The 16,431-nt window shown below is 55.8% G+C and overlaps 1 protein-coding gene and 1 pseudogene across 1 annotated transcript in view; one reads left to right on the plus strand and one right to left on the minus strand.

Moving 5' to 3' along the window:
• Positions 1-318: 318 nt before the first annotated feature.
• TTBK1 (tau tubulin kinase 1) overlaps positions 319-16,431 on the plus strand; it is a 36,626-nt gene continuing 20,513 nt past the window's right edge. The window contains exons 1-12 of the mRNA XM_010973941.3: positions 319-445; positions 5,372-5,519; positions 5,844-5,917; positions 6,113-6,253; positions 7,046-7,150; positions 7,589-7,654; positions 8,088-8,180; positions 8,266-8,391; positions 9,682-9,836; positions 10,771-11,002; positions 11,249-11,427; positions 14,072-14,630. Coding sequence (XP_010972243.3) covers positions 338-445; positions 5,372-5,519; positions 5,844-5,917; positions 6,113-6,253; positions 7,046-7,150; positions 7,589-7,654; positions 8,088-8,180; positions 8,266-8,391; positions 9,682-9,836; positions 10,771-11,002; positions 11,249-11,427; positions 14,072-14,630 — 1,986 coding nt within the window. The 5' untranslated portion in view covers positions 319-337. The remainder of the gene's footprint in view (positions 446-5,371; positions 5,520-5,843; positions 5,918-6,112; positions 6,254-7,045; positions 7,151-7,588; positions 7,655-8,087; positions 8,181-8,265; positions 8,392-9,681; positions 9,837-10,770; positions 11,003-11,248; positions 11,428-14,071; positions 14,631-16,431) is intronic.
• Positions 3,584-5,350, minus strand: LOC141574238 (small ribosomal subunit protein uS8 pseudogene; annotated as a pseudogene).

Below are 16,431 nucleotides of genomic sequence, written 5' to 3' on the forward strand. Positions count from 1 at the left end.
CACATCATTTTCCTCTCCTTTTTCCATCACGTGTGTCTCCCGTTGTTGATTTTCACATCTCCAGTTTGTAGTTTGCATCTCCCTTCCCATGGATAGCATTTCTGTCTTCTCTAGCCTCCACCCAGGTGTTTACACAATGCTTCCCCCAGTGACCCCTGGAGCATCTATCCAGTGGGCCAGGGAAGGATGCTTGCCAGGAGAACGGAGCTCCTCTATTCTGTAACTGCAAGGGGGTACTGGGCCCTAACTTGTCCCCCCTCACAGCCCCTCCCCACTCCCCCAGGTAGATGGCCCCCCAAGGGCAGGCCCTGCGGACACCCCTCCCTCTGGCTGGCGGATGCAGTGCCTAGCGGCAGCTCTTAAGGACGAAACCAACATGAGTGGGGGAGGGGAGCAGGCCGACATCCTGCCGGCCAACTACGTGGTCAAGGATCGCTGGAAGGTGGTGAGTGAGTGACCAGCGGGCAGAGGGAAGGGCGGGGGTCGGACGGGAGGAGAGGATCTGGAGATCTGTTAAAACAGGTGCCCTCGGCGCCCCTACCCTAAGAGGGAGGTGCCCCTAAGCTTATTTGCATACGGCTTGCAGGTCAGTATTTTGCTTACACTTGCGGACAATCGCTTTCTCCCGGTGCCCTCTCTTCAACCCTGCAATCTCTCACCCCTTTCCCGGCTAGGTCACGTTGGTCGGGCCCAGCCTGGAACAACTCCTGGTTGGATGTTGGAGCAGGAGCCGCAGAGCGCGGTGTGGGGAGGAGGGCGGGGATGAGGGAGGGGGCTCTTCCTCTGCTGGACCTTGGAGAAGGGCAATGAGTGAGCCCCTCCTCTTCCGCAAAGGACAGAAAAGCTGGGTTGGGGAAAGAGGCCCTGCAGGCGGTTCCCACCGCATCCGCACTCCATCTTCTCCAACCACCCTCCTCCCCTCACTGCTTCCTGCGGCAGGTGCAACACGCCGGGACTTCATCTCCCAGCGTGCCTTGCTTCTCCAGCCCAGGACTTCAGGCTGTTCGGCCTGCTGGGAGTTGTAGTCTGAACCTCCTCGGGGCTTTGGGCCTCCGATGGGAGGGCGACACGTGAGGGTTGAGGCTAAGGCAGTGTAGTGTATGCTGAACGGACCTACTATAAATCAATCCCTGTGCCACAGCCCGCCTTCCTTTCTGATGCTTGAGAGAGTTCTGATATCCTTTTTAATGGAGTTAGGATGATGTGGGGCAGAATTTGGGATGATAGTATGTGAGCTTGTGGGTCTGCATAGGGTGGAGGTAGGGGTTCAGTGCACCAGCGGTGTGAGGTTGAGAGAAGATTGGGGCCTGGCTGCCAACGGGTCTCCATGGCAACAACCACAGAGTGGGCTGGTCCCCTAGTGGCCCAGGGAAAGTGGCAAAGATGGCAGCTTTATCAGAGATGTCTCTGGGTCTGGGAGAGAGGTGAGGAGAGGGAGGGGGTTTGAAGGAGCCAGAGAGCTGAGGGAAGGGTCTGTCTATGTCCCAGAGAGGGAATTCCTGAGAAGGAGAGTAAGGGGACAGACATTGGAAGAGGAGGAACCAGGGCAATAAACAAAGAAATAAGGGTCTGGCAAAGTGAGTAGTGTTTCTCCAAGACCCAACCCACACCCTACACTGGGGTGGGGCAGGTTGGAGGCAGGGGGACTTTTGCATTGAAGAGGTGAGAAAAAGAATATTCACAGGCATACTGAGTTTGGGTTAGAACTCTCCTTTGCTTTTTGAGATGAGTGGAGAGAAGTGACAGAGCTGGTGGGGGGAACGGGGCAAGCCCTCAATCTTTGCCAGGGTGACCTCAATTTCCCCTCATTCCCTCCCCGGCCCCTGGAGAACTAGAGAGGGTGGGGTGCCAGATGCCTCCCCTCAGCCAGTCCCTAAACCAAGAACAAGTTGCCCAGGTGGGCTGTGCTATGAGAAAATGAAGGTCAGTGGCACTAGGTGGAGTATTTAAAAATAATAACATTTTTTTTTTGAGGGGTGCCTCTCAGAATCAGAATATCAAACTATAGTAACAATAAAAACTTAACATTTGTTTTGAGAACTTACTGTTGCCAGGCGCTGTGCAAAATGCCTTCAATGCATTATCTCAACAACCTATGGAGTAGATACTGTTATTATCCCCATTTCACAAGTGTGGAAACTGAGGCACAGAGATGAGCTAACTTGCCAACTTCCCATGACCAGTCAGTGGAACTGTCTGACTTGTGGGGGCAACAGTCACCGAGCTATGAAGCTTCCCAAGAATTAGCCAGTCCAAGGATCAGGATCATAGAGCTGAAGAAGAATTGCGAACAATTCTAGCCGAACTCTCTCATTTTACAGAAGGGGAAAAGCAGAGGCTGAGAGAATTTAAGAAACTCACTCCAGGTCACCTAGAGCTGGGCCAACAAACCAGGTTTCCTTTTTCCTAAGTGAATGCTGGTCCTGTTGTGTTGTATTTCTCCTGCTGTTTTTTTTTTTGTTTTGGGGGGGGTCCTTTGACAGGGGGTAGGGGGTTGTGAGAAAATGTAGGAGGGGAGGAATAGGGTCTGGTGCAGGGAAGGTGAGAGAACATTCCTGTTACTGGGCGTGGGCAAAGCTGTTCTATGACTTTGCTGGGCTTTGGGCACTTTTGCCTTCACAGGCCCCCTCCAACATAATAAAGTACTGAAAATTGCATTGTATGACTGCATTGGTATAAAGAGGAATCAATTAATATTATATAATACAATTTTTTTACCCAAAATTTCATTTTTTCCCCTTCTGATTTTAAAAGAAATTAAAACATTTTCATGGCCTCCTAAAAGTATTATTAGGGTTACTGTGCCCACTATGCTCCCCCACCCCTAAAGGTTCTGTAATGGGTGGCTAGGGGGTGAAGAGGGAACTAAAGAAGGAAAGATACGTTCTGTTTAGAAATAAAGGTGGTAGAGAAATATCTTTTGGCACAGTGGGAAACTGGGGAGTAGGTTACAGATATATCTTGGCTACCCTGAGCCTTACTTATCATCTCCAGCAAGGATTTTGAAGACTGGCAGATCTGGGCTTGAATTTCAGCATTCACACTTATAATGCCTGTGTGGTCAACCATCCCTGTAACACTGTGGTGAGGAGTGGGTTCTGCATCAGATTTCCTGGGTTTAAGTGAAACCTGGCTTTGCTACTTACTGGTAACATGAACTGAGCACGGTACTCACCTCTCTGTGCCTTAGAAGTTTTTCTCCTGTGACCTTCCTCACCTAGGTGGCTAGAAGTATTTGCAGATGAGCTGAGGTGACATCTGTGAGTTGAGATGTGGTGGTTGTCCTCCCCCTCGCTCTTTCCTCCATGCTCCAGCAAAGTAAACCATAAAGAATCTAGAAGAAATTGATTCTCCCCTGAGTTTAAAGTTTCCCAGAGGAAGACATGCCATTGCTTCCTTTGAGTCTGCATCTGTCCCCTCCTCCTGTTCTGAAATTCTTCTAGAAATCTGACCTTAACTTTCATCTCAAGTAGACAAGGCATCCTGGTTTCTCACTGTTCTTCCTCCCTCCCTCCTCTTTCCTGGTCACAAGAACCCAACCAACCTTCCATTTTTCTCCTAAAATTTCCCTTATATCCTTCTCTTTCTCTCTAGAGTAGCTTCAGTTGTAACCTGCTGGCGACTCCCAGTCCTCAGCTCTGCCCTGCCCCCATCTCCCTCCATTTCCATGTTTCAACCACCATTAAACATTTATGGGGCATCCGAGTGCTGAATAAATTCTAAAGGGAGGGCTGGGAGATGCAGGAGGCTCAGAGTCAGGAGTTTACAAGCTGGCTGATCAGAGCAGCCTCCATCCAATCATGAGCAAGCCCAGCTGTGGCTGGTGAGTTACAAGCCAACAGGACACAAGTTAGGGCTCTGGAAGATGCTCAGAGAGGGCAGGCCACCCATGTGGGGAGGTGAAAATTGAGCTGTGCATCTTTTTCTCCCTCCCATTGAGGCATTCTGTTTGCACAAATTTATTACATCTGTAGAAAAAGAATCCCCAAATTTTCCCTGCTGGGTGTTTTTGTCTTGCTTCCTCATGGTTCATGATGCCAGATGAGGTTGTCAGTACAATGAAACCACACTGATGGAATGGGAGTGGGTTATTCTGCCATTTTTCGAGATCTTTGAGTTGCACATCACATATGGGGCTGATCACTCCACGCTTGTTTAGCCTGCCTGTGGGGTTCACAACAATTTTCCAAGCTCTGTGAGCATCGATGATTTCAAACTGACCAACGTAACTATGCTTCATCATCACAGTTAGAAACTGGAAATAACTTTGAAGCATGGCCTGATAAGAACCTAGCCTTCGCCTCTTTGCAGCAGTGTTAATGCTGTTGAGAGCATCAGCCAGGACCTTCACCTGTGCCATTATGGAGGCACAGACAGATGGCAGAAAGGGGGTACATCTTTCTTAAACCAAATGAGTCTCAACTTAGAACTCAGGACCTTCTCCCTATCCCCTGATCATTGCCTGCAACAACCTCACTCTCCAAGACCCCTGGGCCCTTGACTTGAAATGACTTTTAATCCTGCCTCATAACTCAGTTCTGCTTATCGGCCCTGGCCGACACTTCCTCCATCACAGTTCTCCCCTCTGCCTTTTCCCACTGCCTGCCCTGGGGGTGCTGGAGGAGGAGGGACTGGAGGGTCAGAGCTCCACTACACTGCCCTTCGGGGAATAGACAGATTTTTTTTTTTCTTCAAACCTCCATCCCCACCATATTCCCCCCGAGAGGAATCTCTCTCTGGTTTTGGGCATCTGTCCTGGGGCCTTGGGAGTGATGTGAGCTTCAGCATGGGGCCAGGGCAGTGAACCTCTTTTGCTGAGTCCCCTCCCCCAAACACTCCCCTTGAAATGCTCTCTGCTCGTGGTGACACCTTTCAGGAGACTGCCAACCCTGGGAAGGGCTGGCCTCCCTGAGGGACCCACATGAAGCTGCGAGGTTCTGAAAATTAGTTTTCCTTCTGGATGGAGGCTGCTCAGTCTGTATGGGGGATGGGGAGATGGTGATATTTATTGTCCTTAAAAGGCTCATGACGGCCCATGATCTCTTCAGAATCCTGCATTGGCTTGTCTGCATGTCTCTGTAGAGTCTCAGTTCTCACACCCTTTCCCACTGCCCACTCTGATGTCTGGCCCTGTGTGTGTGTGTGTGTGTGTGTGTGTACGGTTGTAAACCTGTGGGCTGTGCTGTCTGTCTCCAGCACTAGGAGGGGAGGTAGGAGCACTGGTGTGTGGGGCGAGTTGGGACCATAGGGTCCTCCCCTTCAAGGACAGCCCCTGCCCCCATCAATGGAGGGTGTGACCCAGCAATGGATGGGATGGGAGCTGCTCAGTCTGATCCCTGTGTCCCCTATTTTCTCCCACCTGTCTCTGTAGCTCAAAAAAATCGGGGGCGGGGGCTTTGGTGAGATCTATGAGGCCATGGACCTGCTGACCAGGGAGAACGTGGCCCTCAAGGTGGAGTCGGCCCAGCAGCCCAAGCAGGTCCTCAAGATGGAGGTGGCTGTGCTCAAAAAGCTGCAAGGTGCGGGCCCAGGGCAGGATGGGAGGGAAGAGGTGATGGAGCCAGGGGCTGAGAGGTGCTGGGGTAAGAGGCTGGGGGTGGTGGGAGGAGATGTGGTGTGGTGGAGGAAAGAGGTGATGGAGCCAGAGGCTGAGAGAGGTGATGGACGAAGGGAGATGGGACCAGAGTCTAAGAGCGATGATGGCCTTAAGTCAGCAGGAGGTGGGAGATGTGGTCCTGGGACCAGGGCTGGGGGACCAGGAATCAAGAGTGCACCAGGAGCTCACCTTAGGGCTGGAAGTGAGCAAGGAGTAGGCATTGGAAGACCCCTGTCTGTGCCCTCAGGGAAAGACCACGTGTGCAGGTTCATCGGCTGTGGCCGGAACGAGAAGTTTAACTATGTAGTGATGCAGCTCCAGGTGAGTCCCCGTGGCCCATCCTCCCTTCACTCTCCCCCAAGAGCTTGGGTGGTGAGTCCTGGGGTGGTTTAGAGACTGTGACCCCAGGAGGAGGGAGGAGTGGGCATAAGCCTTTGCAGGCGAAGCTGGACAGAATGTCAGGGTGGTGGTGGTTGGGATGGTAGCTGAACTGGGCCCACCCCACCCCCACCCCAGGGCCGGAACCTGGCCGACCTGCGCCGCAGCCAGCCGAGAGGCACCTTCACACTGAGCACCACGCTGCGGCTGGGCAAGCAGATCCTGGAGTCCATAGAGGCCATCCACTCCGTAGGCTTCCTGCACCGAGACATCAAGCCGGTGAGGGCTGCCCCCTCCTCCAAAGCACACCGCCCACCTCCTCTCCTTCTCTTGGTCCCCTGGTTTCTTCTCCAGAACAGTGGTTGGGGCAGGGATAGCCTCTTCTACCTTTCCCCTCCCTCTGCTCTCCAACCCAAGCCCCATCTCCTCCTCTCCCCTACCTCCCAGGAGCACACACCTTGCCCACCCCTTGGCCATGCCCATGTCCTCCCCTCTGTTCTCTTCTCTTCCTTTATCTCACCCCTGACCTAACAGTCCTTGAACCTGGAAAGGTGAAGGGGTTGGGGGAGGACAGAGGGACTGAAGGAAGGAGACCGAGAGCTGAGGCTCTGGCAAGTAGCTGACTTTGTGACATCTTGGATCTTGGTGTTGGAAAAAACCCTCCAATTTAAAGGGGTGAGGCCCAGAGAGGTTGGTTGAATGGCTCAAAGTCACACAGCAAGAATAATCCTGGTCTCCTGCTGCCTCAGAGAGAGGCAGTTACACTAAGCCACATGGCCCTGTGGGTAATCCCAAGGATTCCGAGCCTGGTAGACCTTGGCTGGGTCATCACTTGCTGCGTGATCTTGGAGAAGCCCCCAGTTTGCCCTTCAGTTTCCTCCTCTCTAAAATGAGGATAATCACACTTGTCCCTCAGATGAGGTTCCATGACCTGCTGCCCATGGTGATGTTTTACTCTCATGTGAGTGTACGTGGGGCAGAGGGTCCCTCACCAGAGCTGTTTCTTGGCGCCCCCTGAGGTGGGCCAGGTGGGCTTGGAGCCCCACACTCACAGCTACTGTCTTCCTCCAGTCAAACTTTGCCATGGGCAGGCTGCCCTCCACCTACAGAAAGTGCTACATGTTGGATTTCGGGCTGGCCCGGCAGTACACCAACACCACGGGGGACGTTCGGCCCGTGAGTACCGCGGCTCACGGGAGTCATGGCCTCTCGCCCCATCCCCTGATCTGGGGACCCTCCACCAGTTTTTCCTGCAGCTGCCTAGACAGGCCAGGCCTTGTGCTCAGTGTGACCCAGTGCTGGGTCCACATTTGGCCCATCCCCTCTCCACCCTGGCCTGGGCTCTTAGTGGATGCCACATCCATGCCCTGTGGTCTGTCTGCCAACCCTGATCAGGGATGGATGCAGGGGCAGTGAGTAGGGGCAGGAGGCAGGTTTAGGATTGAGGTTGGTGTGTCACGCTTGCTCCTGATGAGGCCCGACATGCGGGGTGGGGGTCGGATGGGAGACTGTCAGGGTTAAAGCAGGCAGAGTTGGGCTTGGCAAGCAGGGTTGAGATGTGGCCGAGATCAGGGGCAGCAGGTGACGTTCCTGGTGGTGTTCTCCCCTCTGCAGCCTCGGAATGTGGCCGGGTTTCGGGGGACTGTCCGCTATGCCTCAGTCAATGCCCACAAGAACCGGGTGAGTGGCAGGGCCGGGACTGAGGTACATGGGGACAGTAGGGGCACAGGTTAGGAGCAGAGTACGCTGCTGAGAAAGAGGGCGGGTCAGGGGCTGGAAGCTGCCCCTCCAGAGACCCTGACTGGAAGAAGGCTCCACTGACGTCTCCCCTTGAGGTCACCTTCTGCCTTGTTTTAGGGGATGCCCTCCTCTCTGTCCACATCACAGATCTCTGTGGGGTGAGAAAGCACACACAAACATTTTGACCATGAGATTCTGTGTGTGTTGGTGGGGCAGGAATTGAGCCATGGCTTCAGGGAGACCCCAGCTCTGCCCACAGGGTTCTGGGTGTCAGGCCCCTTGACTGGTGGCCCTCAGTGGAGGGTCAGCCCCCCACTCCCAGGGAAGGACCTGAGAGCCGTGGGTGACCCCCCCTCCCCGCCCCCGCCCCCAGGAGATGGGCCGCCACGATGACCTATGGTCCCTCTTCTACATGCTGGTGGAGTTTGCAGTGGGTCAGCTGCCTTGGCGGAAGATCAAGGACAAGGTGAGCGCTGTGCAGCTGGGTCTAAGGACAGGGAGGGGGCGTAGGGCAGCTGGGTCTCCATCTTCCTGTGCTCTCTTATCTCCAGGAGCAGGTAGGGATGATCAAGGAGAAGTACGAGCACCGGATGCTGCTGAAGCACATGCCCTCTGAGTTCCACCTCTTCCTGGACCACATTGCCAGCCTCGACTACTTCACCAAGCCTGATTACCAGGTGGGGGCCTGCCTGCCAGCGCACCCACAACACCTCTCTGTGGGTGACTGTCTCCAGCACCACTCAACCTGCTGAGGCCCCACACCCCTGCCAGCTTGGCCCTGAGTACCTCCCCTGGTCTTCCAACTGCATGAAACTTTTGTGCTCTTTGTAAACAGTAGTCACAGCTAAGATTTATCAAGAGCTCATGCTGTTCTCAGTGCTTTTCCTGCATTAACTCATTTAAGCTTCAAAACAAGCCTTTGGTGATGTTGCGTGTTCCTTATGTTATTACTCCAGCACTTAACAATTAATGAAGCCAAGTGCTTTGAGGTACTTCACATGAAAACTCTGCAGGAGACCAAGTGGGATGATTGTGCCCATTTCATAGATGCAGAAACTGAGGCCTGAAAGCCTGGTTAGGAGCAAGGCGGGGCTCAGGCACATCTGACTCCAAGTCCAGTGCTCTTTCCAAGGCACCATCACCACACCCCAAAGGGACCCACTGACCCTGGTCGGGGAATGGGGGAAACATCAGCAATCTTCTGCCCAGGATCCACTACATGCCAGGCATGAGGCTACACACTGTGGGAGCAGAGATAGTGTCAGACCCATAGTGGGCCCACAGTGAAAGGGGTCCTGCCAGCAGAGAGAATGCACTGGAGAAGGCTAAGTCAGAAGTGGAAAGGTCTAGGAGGCCACCAACTCCTGAAACCAGAGACCTGGTTGTTGGCAGAGTTACCTCACCATGGCAGTAGGGGACTCATTCGGTCCTCAGACCACATAGCTCCGAACACACACTGGGCTGGGCCCTGTGCTGGCTGCTGGAAATGTAGAGGTGGTAGATAGGCAAGTGAACAATTCAAACTGTTGCTCTGTGCCCAGCCCTGGAACTGTGTGGGCAGGGAAATCAGGGAAGGCTTCAGAGAGAAGAGGATGCTGGGAAAGGAACTGCAGGCAGAGGAAGCCGCCTGCAGAGGCATGGCCCCAGGTGGTGGGTTTGGGGAACTACTGCTGATGCTTCTGCTGAGATGGTGGAGATGGCAGAGGAGGCTCGGGATGGTCATCAGGAAACAACTCTGAGGGCTTGTGTCCAGCCAGTGGGGCTTAAGATGATAATTTGCATGCTTATTTGCATATCATGTGCATGTTTTCATTTAAAATCAATGTGCCCTTCTTCCAATACCTCCTCTTGGCCCATCCCTGACCTGGAAGGTCCCTCTCTTCCCCCTGCAATCCCAGCAACTGCCCCCTCCTCCTGGCTAGCCCTGGGGTCACCTCTCTGTCCTCCCGCCACCCCCACCCCTGCAGTTGATTATGTCAGTGTTTGAGAACAGCATGAAGGAGCGGGGCATCGCTGAGAATGAGGCCTTTGACTGGGAGAAGGCGGGCACAGATGCCCTTCTGTCCACGAGCACCTCCACCCCGCCCCAGCAGAACACCCGGCAGACAGCAGCCATGTTTGGGTGAGTCTCCGTGGGAGGTGTGATGGCCAGTGAGGGGGGCAGACGACCCCTGCCCCGAAGTGTCACCCAAGAAGCCAGCCCTCTCTTCCTCTTCCTACCTGGACACAGCTGGCTGTCTCTCCTATTCTTGGTGCTCAATGGCAGGGTTCTTGAACCTTAGGAAGTTCTGCCACAACTCCACGTTCAACCTGGGGATAGGGTGGGCGTCCTTATTTGGAGTTTTGACCTTACTGGGGAGCATGGAGCCTGAGTGAGATTCCCCAAGCCCCAAAGTTTGTCTGATACTCAGCGATCACACGTGTCCATTCGGTGAACAGGTCTTGAGCCCCAGCACCAGGCCCTGTGGGGGATTAGAGAAGAAACTTGTAGCCCCTGCCCTCAAAGTGCTCTCAGTTGAGTCTGGGATGTTTGTAATCAATGGGTCAGTGATTTCAGACCCATGTGACAAGTACAAAGACTGAGTGGCCCAGAGAGGGGCCAGGGTGAGAAGGGCTCCCCACCCCGTGCCGGGAGCGAGCCAGGGGACATGTTGGGGAGACTCAATAGGATTTGCGAGGATGTTGTGTGCCTGGGTCTGTAAAGACATGGCTTGAGGAAATCCAAAGTGATTCTTTGTTTAGATCCATTTTCTTGGTCTCCTGGAGGCCGATAAGTGAACTGCAGTAGGGAGCTGGCAGGGCAGGAAGGCAGTAGGGTCTCCTAAATAAACAGAACCAGGTGGTGCCATGCCCACCCCTCAGGCCTCTGCCCACCTGAGGGTGGTCTGATCCCAGCGGCTTTGCAAGCCTGGGATGGAGACTGGACTGCGGACAGCACCACCCTGCTGGGGCCTCACCTGTGCCCACTCCCATGGGTGGTGGGTGGTCTCCAGGGCCTCCAGTGGAGGAGGGCACCCCTGCCACCTTTGCCTACGGCCCCCTCCTGGCTTCCACAGGGTGGTCAATGTGACACCAGTGCCTGGCGACCTGCTCCGGGAGAACACTGAGGATGTGCTGCAGGGCGAGCACCTGAGTGACCAGGAGAACGCACCCCCAATCCTGCCTGGGCGGCCCCCTGAAGGGCTGGGCCCCAGCCTGCACCTTGTCCCCCACCCCGGGGGTCCTGAGGCTGAAGTCTGGGAGGAGACAGATGTCAACCGGAACAAACTCCGGATCAACATCGGCAAAGTAACTGCAGCCCGGGATAGGGGGTGGCGGGTGGCGGCCTTCCCCTACCTGCTGGCTCCCCACCCACGGGCACCTCCCTGTTCCTCCATCTACCCTGTGGCCCTGCCTCCCTGGCCTCCTGGTCCCATCGCAGGATCTCTGACATCCTGGTACTCAGACCTCCCTCTGTCTCCTTTACCCCGAGAAAACCACCTGATCCACAGCTGCCCTGTCAGCCCCAGCTCACGGAACTCCCCTCTCCTGCAGACCCCTTGTGTGGTGGAGGAGGAGCAGAGTCGAGGTGTGGGGGTCCCCAGTTCGCCAGTGCGTGCACCTCCAGACTCACCAACAACTCCAGTCCGTTCTCAGCGCTACCGGAGGGTCAACAGCCCTGAGTCGGAGAGGCTGTCCACAGCGGATGGGCGGGTGGAACTGCATGAGAGGAGGTGGGTCTGGGGCTAGGGGGATGGTCTAGGGCCCCTGGTCCCCTGGACCTTCACAGGGCTGGTCTGGAGGAAAGGTCAGATACAAGGCAGGACTTTAGAGTCAGTGACAGGAGCTGGATGAGGGGTAGGGGATGGAGAGGGCCCAGCTCAGGCCACAAAGGCGGGTGGGTGTGGGGCAGGTGTAGGAGGGATGGGCTGGCTCCCCAGGCCCAGGAGGAGGTGGGGGCTGAAATGGGAGGTGGGTGTGCTTCCAGAACCTCCTTCCCTAGGGACTAATTACAGATGTCTCAGAGCAGCTGCTGAGGCTCCCTTCAGCTTTGGGAAGGGGCCTGGGAGAAGGGTTTGGGGAGTGCTTGAGGGGACAGACTAAATTTTGGGAATCAGGGCTCAGGGATCTGAATGTCAGGGAGGGACCTGGTTGGTGGGAAGGAGTATTGAAGAGTTTAGAGCCAAAGTGAGCCTTTAGTAGGGGTGAGAGTGTGGGTAGTTGACCCTGGGTGGCTAATGGCCGCCAGGGACCAAGGGCTGGAATCTCCCCTGAGATCTGGTGGGTGGGACAACCTTGGGTGGGAGAGATATCCCCACCCTCCCTTGGCTCTAGGTGGGTCTTGACCCCACAGCAAGGCTGGTGCCCTCTCTGCACCTGGAAAGTTATTTCTTCCTGAGGCCCAGCCCTGGGTAGGGGGTCCTTTCCACGCTCACGCCCCTTCAGGCCCCACCTCAGCCACAGCCCCTCCTCTGGTTTCTGCCGCAAACTCACTCCACCTCTGAGATAGGGCACAGTGCCTCTTTGGGGTGTGGAGACGCCCAAGCCAGGGCGCCCCTGTACCAATTCCTGTGGTAACCCCAGGACAGAGGGACGCAGGCCCTGTCCTGAGGGAGCCGACAGCCCTCACACACACTCACATTTACACACACCACACGCACACACTCACCGCACTCACATTTACACACACGCTCACAGGTTGAACTACCTGGGACTGAAGACCACATTTTCATCCATGGGTGCCCAGAGGGCTCAGGAGACAGGGAGGAGTGAGGAAGGGCAGTCTGGAAGGGCCCTGAGTAGAGAAGAGAGGTGAGAAATGCTCTCCACAAAGATGAGCCCATTGGTTTGGCTCCGAGTGAATCCTTGTTTCAGGGACAGTGGGCAGAGGAGAAGGTCGAGGAGAAGGTTCGGGATCTCTGGCAGGAAGAAGGGTTTAGGGGGTGGGGTTCTGGGGCACTTGGGACACGAGAACATATGAAGCAGATGGGATTGGGGTGTCCCACCTCCTCCCCCATCTTCAGCCCCTCTCTTCCTCTCGCATCCTCTCTCCTTTATATCCATCAAAACTGTACTCTCAGGAAAGGAAGTGATACCAGTCACTTACTGGGAGTATGAATATGAGACCTGAGTGGTCTCCCTCTGGGGGTTTTATCTTAAGCCTTATGAGCAAATTGATAGAAATGTTGTATAGAGTGGAGGTGGCAGGTCCCACAGAGGCTGGGGTGGGAGGATGCTGAGAAATCCCCACAGCTGGCTTTGAACTGCAGCCCTCCCCTCCCAGGCTTGATGCTGGTGAGGCTAGAAGTCAGTCCCCTGCCCACAGCCTGAGTGTGAGCAAGGCCTCCGTGGTTCTCAGTGGGGAACCCTGGCATTTGGAAGGGGACAGTTCTTCCTTGTGTGGCATCCTACAACCAGAAATACTCTCACCTTGGGGTCGGTACACCCCAGTTGAGAACCTCTGCAAGTAACGTGAGGTTCACAGCACAGGCTGAGATAGCAAGGAAAGAGATGTCTCCAGGTAGGATCTGCATCCCAGAGGCAAAAAGGCAGAGGGGACCCAGCCCCTGCTTGACAGAGCTTGTAGCCTCCTGGGGAGGCAGATTTGTAAACACACATGTGCTCCGCTCTGTGACAAGAGGGGACACAAGGAGTGCCGAGAGGGCAAACTAACCATCGATGCAGGATGGAAAGGCTCCCTGCAGAAGAGGACACCCAAGCTGGGTCAGAGAGCAAAGAGTGGAAGGACAGACTGTGTGGAGGGAGTGGCATTTATAAAGGCACAGAGGTGTAAGCAATTTGGAGAAAAGCAAGCAAATCTGAGATGGATCTGGCTAGGGGAAGGGGGAAAATAGGCCTTCAGCTGACCACCAGGGGCCTTGGATGCCAACTAAGGCATGTGGACTTTGTCCTGGGAGCCACTGGAGTGGGTTGGGGGTGATAAAACCAGTCAGGCAGGCCTGCAGAGTAGTGGTAGAAGAGGCTAGAAAAGGGCCAGGGAGCCTGTGTGGTGTGGGAGCCCTGGCTGGGCAAGCATCAAGTTACCTTTAGGAAGATTCAGCTTCCTGGAGGGTGATCTGGAGGACAGTGTTCCCTTGGGCACAGGAACCAGATTTTACTTTCTGCATATATTCCTGGAACACAGTAAGCATTCAAAAATATGTGTTGATTGAATGAACGAATAAATGAATAAATGAGATCTTTGCAGGGAGTGAGGTTGGAGGGTGACAACCCAGCAGGTGGCGGGGCCTGGTCCAGGTGGGAGCAGTGCAGTGGTCAGGAGGTCTCAGGCATCATGCTCCACCCTGCCACCTCCTGGGTGTCACTGGGGAGTCCAGAGAGGCCAGGCACTGATCTCCACGTGGGGCGGCTTTGCAGGTCACGCATGGATCTGCCTGGCTCGCCCTCACGCCAGGCCTGCTCCTCACAGCCGGCCCAGATGCTGTCAGTGGACACGGGCCATGCCGACCGGCAGGCCAGTGGGCGCATGGATGTGTCAGCCTCTGTGGAGCAGGAGGCCCTGAGCAATGCCTTCCGCTCGGTGCCGCTGGCCGAGGAGGAGGACTTTGACAGCAAGGAGTGGGTCATCATTGACAAGGAGACAGAGCTGAAGGACTTCCCCCCGGGGGCCGAGCCCAGCACGTCGGGCACCACGGACGAGGAGCCCGAGGAGCTACGGCCGCTGCCCGAGGAGGGCGAGGAGCGGCGGCGGCCAGGGGCAGAGCCCGCCGTCCGGCCCCGGGGACGTGGCATTCATACGCTGGCCGAGGAGGACCTGCGGCCGACAGCCCAGCCCCTGCCACCCCAGCTGAGCCAGGCCGATGGCCGTTCAGAGACATCGCAGCCCCCTACGCCCGGTAGCCCTTCCCACTCGCCATTGCACTCGGGACCCCGCCCTCGACGGAGAGAGTCGGATCCCACAGGCCCACAGAGACCGGTAAGGTTGGGCTTGCACCCCATCCCCCACCCCCGACGCTCACAGTCCTGGCATGTAGCCCCGTGTGCTCCTTGGGGGCTGCCAAGTTGCAGCTGGGATAAATGGAGACAGGTTTACAGATCTGAAACCATGTTTGAGGCGGGAGGCAGGCAAGGCTTAGGAAGTATCCTCCCAGTTCTGAGTTGAGTCTTGCATTCTGGGCAGTGTCGGCCAGGTGACAAAGCAGCAGAAAGACCTCCCAGGCCAAGCAGACAGGCTATGCAAAGGCCTGGAGGCGGCAATCAGAAAGCACTGCGCTGCTTGCTCTTTGCAGCAGATGAGGCTGTGAGGTGCATCCTGGGGCCTCTTCCTGGACGGACTTGGGGCCAAGCTAAGGGGTTGGGGCTTGATTCTGAAGGCTTGGTGAGCTACTGTGGGCTTTTAAATCGGGGTGTGGCATGATTATGTTGGTACTTTTGAATGATCCCTCTGGCTGCTGTGTGGAAAATGGATTGAAGGGGACAAACTATCAGCAGGAAAGACACACAGCAGGTGCCAGCAGGAGAGTGCCCTGGTGGCTTAGACCAGGGTGGGGGCTTTGGCCGCGGGGCAGGGTGGATGGAGCCCAGACATGCTGCGAAGATGACTGAGGGAGCTGTGATGGAGCAGAGGGGGTCTCTGTGGATGCCCAGCATTCTGGGTAGACAGCAGTGCCCTCACTGAGTGGCTTTGAAGGGAGCATCGACTCAGATTTGGACATGATGACCTCATGGTACCTGTGGGATGTGCACTCTGGAGGCATCAGGGCTCAGGAGAGAGATCTTTGCTGGAGATACGGATTTCGGGGTCTTCTAGTCCACAGGGGTGGTTGATGTCACCCAAGAGGACTATGTGAGGTGGGGAGAGCCAAGGGTGAAGTCAGAGCTGGGAAACTCACACCTGGGTTGAGAGGAAAGGAAGCCCTTGAGAAAGACTGAGCTAAAGGGGCCAGGGTGTGGGACAGTGGGGAGAGTGCTCTCAGAAATCAGGAGGGAGCTGCTGAAAGGTGGTGAGGGCAGCAGGGAGGGACAGAAGGTTTCTTGTGGTCAGAGAAGGCTCCATGCAGGGGAGAGAGGTGCGCCCTGTGAGTCAGGACACTTGGACACTTGAAGCCAGGGCAGGAGAGACCCTGAATTGGGCACAGAGGTGGGCATGTTGGGGGTCTCGGGAGGACCCGGTCAGGCTGCAGTGGCACTTTCTCCTTGTGGAAGGACTGAGGGATGAGGCTGGGAGGGCAGGGAGGGCCCAGGCAGCGGCTGCACCATAAATGCAGCATGTCATGGTATTTTGGTTATTTTCTTCTGACAAAGGTGGGGTGTCAGAATAGTTGGAAGGCCACTGGTCTGGCCTGGCTTCTCTGTGTGGGGCAGAGACTGACCTCTGACCCAGGAAGTAGCGCCAACTCTTACCTTGGGTGCTGAATGGGGTCTGTGTCCCCTCTGAGGTCTGGAAAGAGCCAAGGAGATGATGCTGGAGGGCTCAGGGGCTGTGCCGCGTTCCACTCAACTGTCCCATGTCGGGGGCATGCATGCAGGAGGCTCTGGGAGATGCCAAGGTGCAGGGCCGGGGCCGGTTCTGCTGTGTGCCCAGATTGGGAGGCCTGGCCGGGAGCATGCAGATGCCCTGATGGAGGCAGCTTGAGGTCTTCAGGCCTTCAGTATGCGTCCTGGCCTTGTCCTGGATGCTGGAAAATTGGGGGCTCAAAAAGTGGGGACCATGAGCCTCCACCCAGAGGGGTCCTAGCTAGCCTGAGCTGGAGGCTTAGCTGGGGCAGGGTGTGGGC

Source organism: Camelus bactrianus, chromosome 20 (assembly GCF_048773025.1).
Source record: "Camelus bactrianus isolate YW-2024 breed Bactrian camel chromosome 20, ASM4877302v1, whole genome shotgun sequence".
Taxonomy (NCBI): Eukaryota; Metazoa; Chordata; class Mammalia; order Artiodactyla; family Camelidae; genus Camelus; species Camelus bactrianus.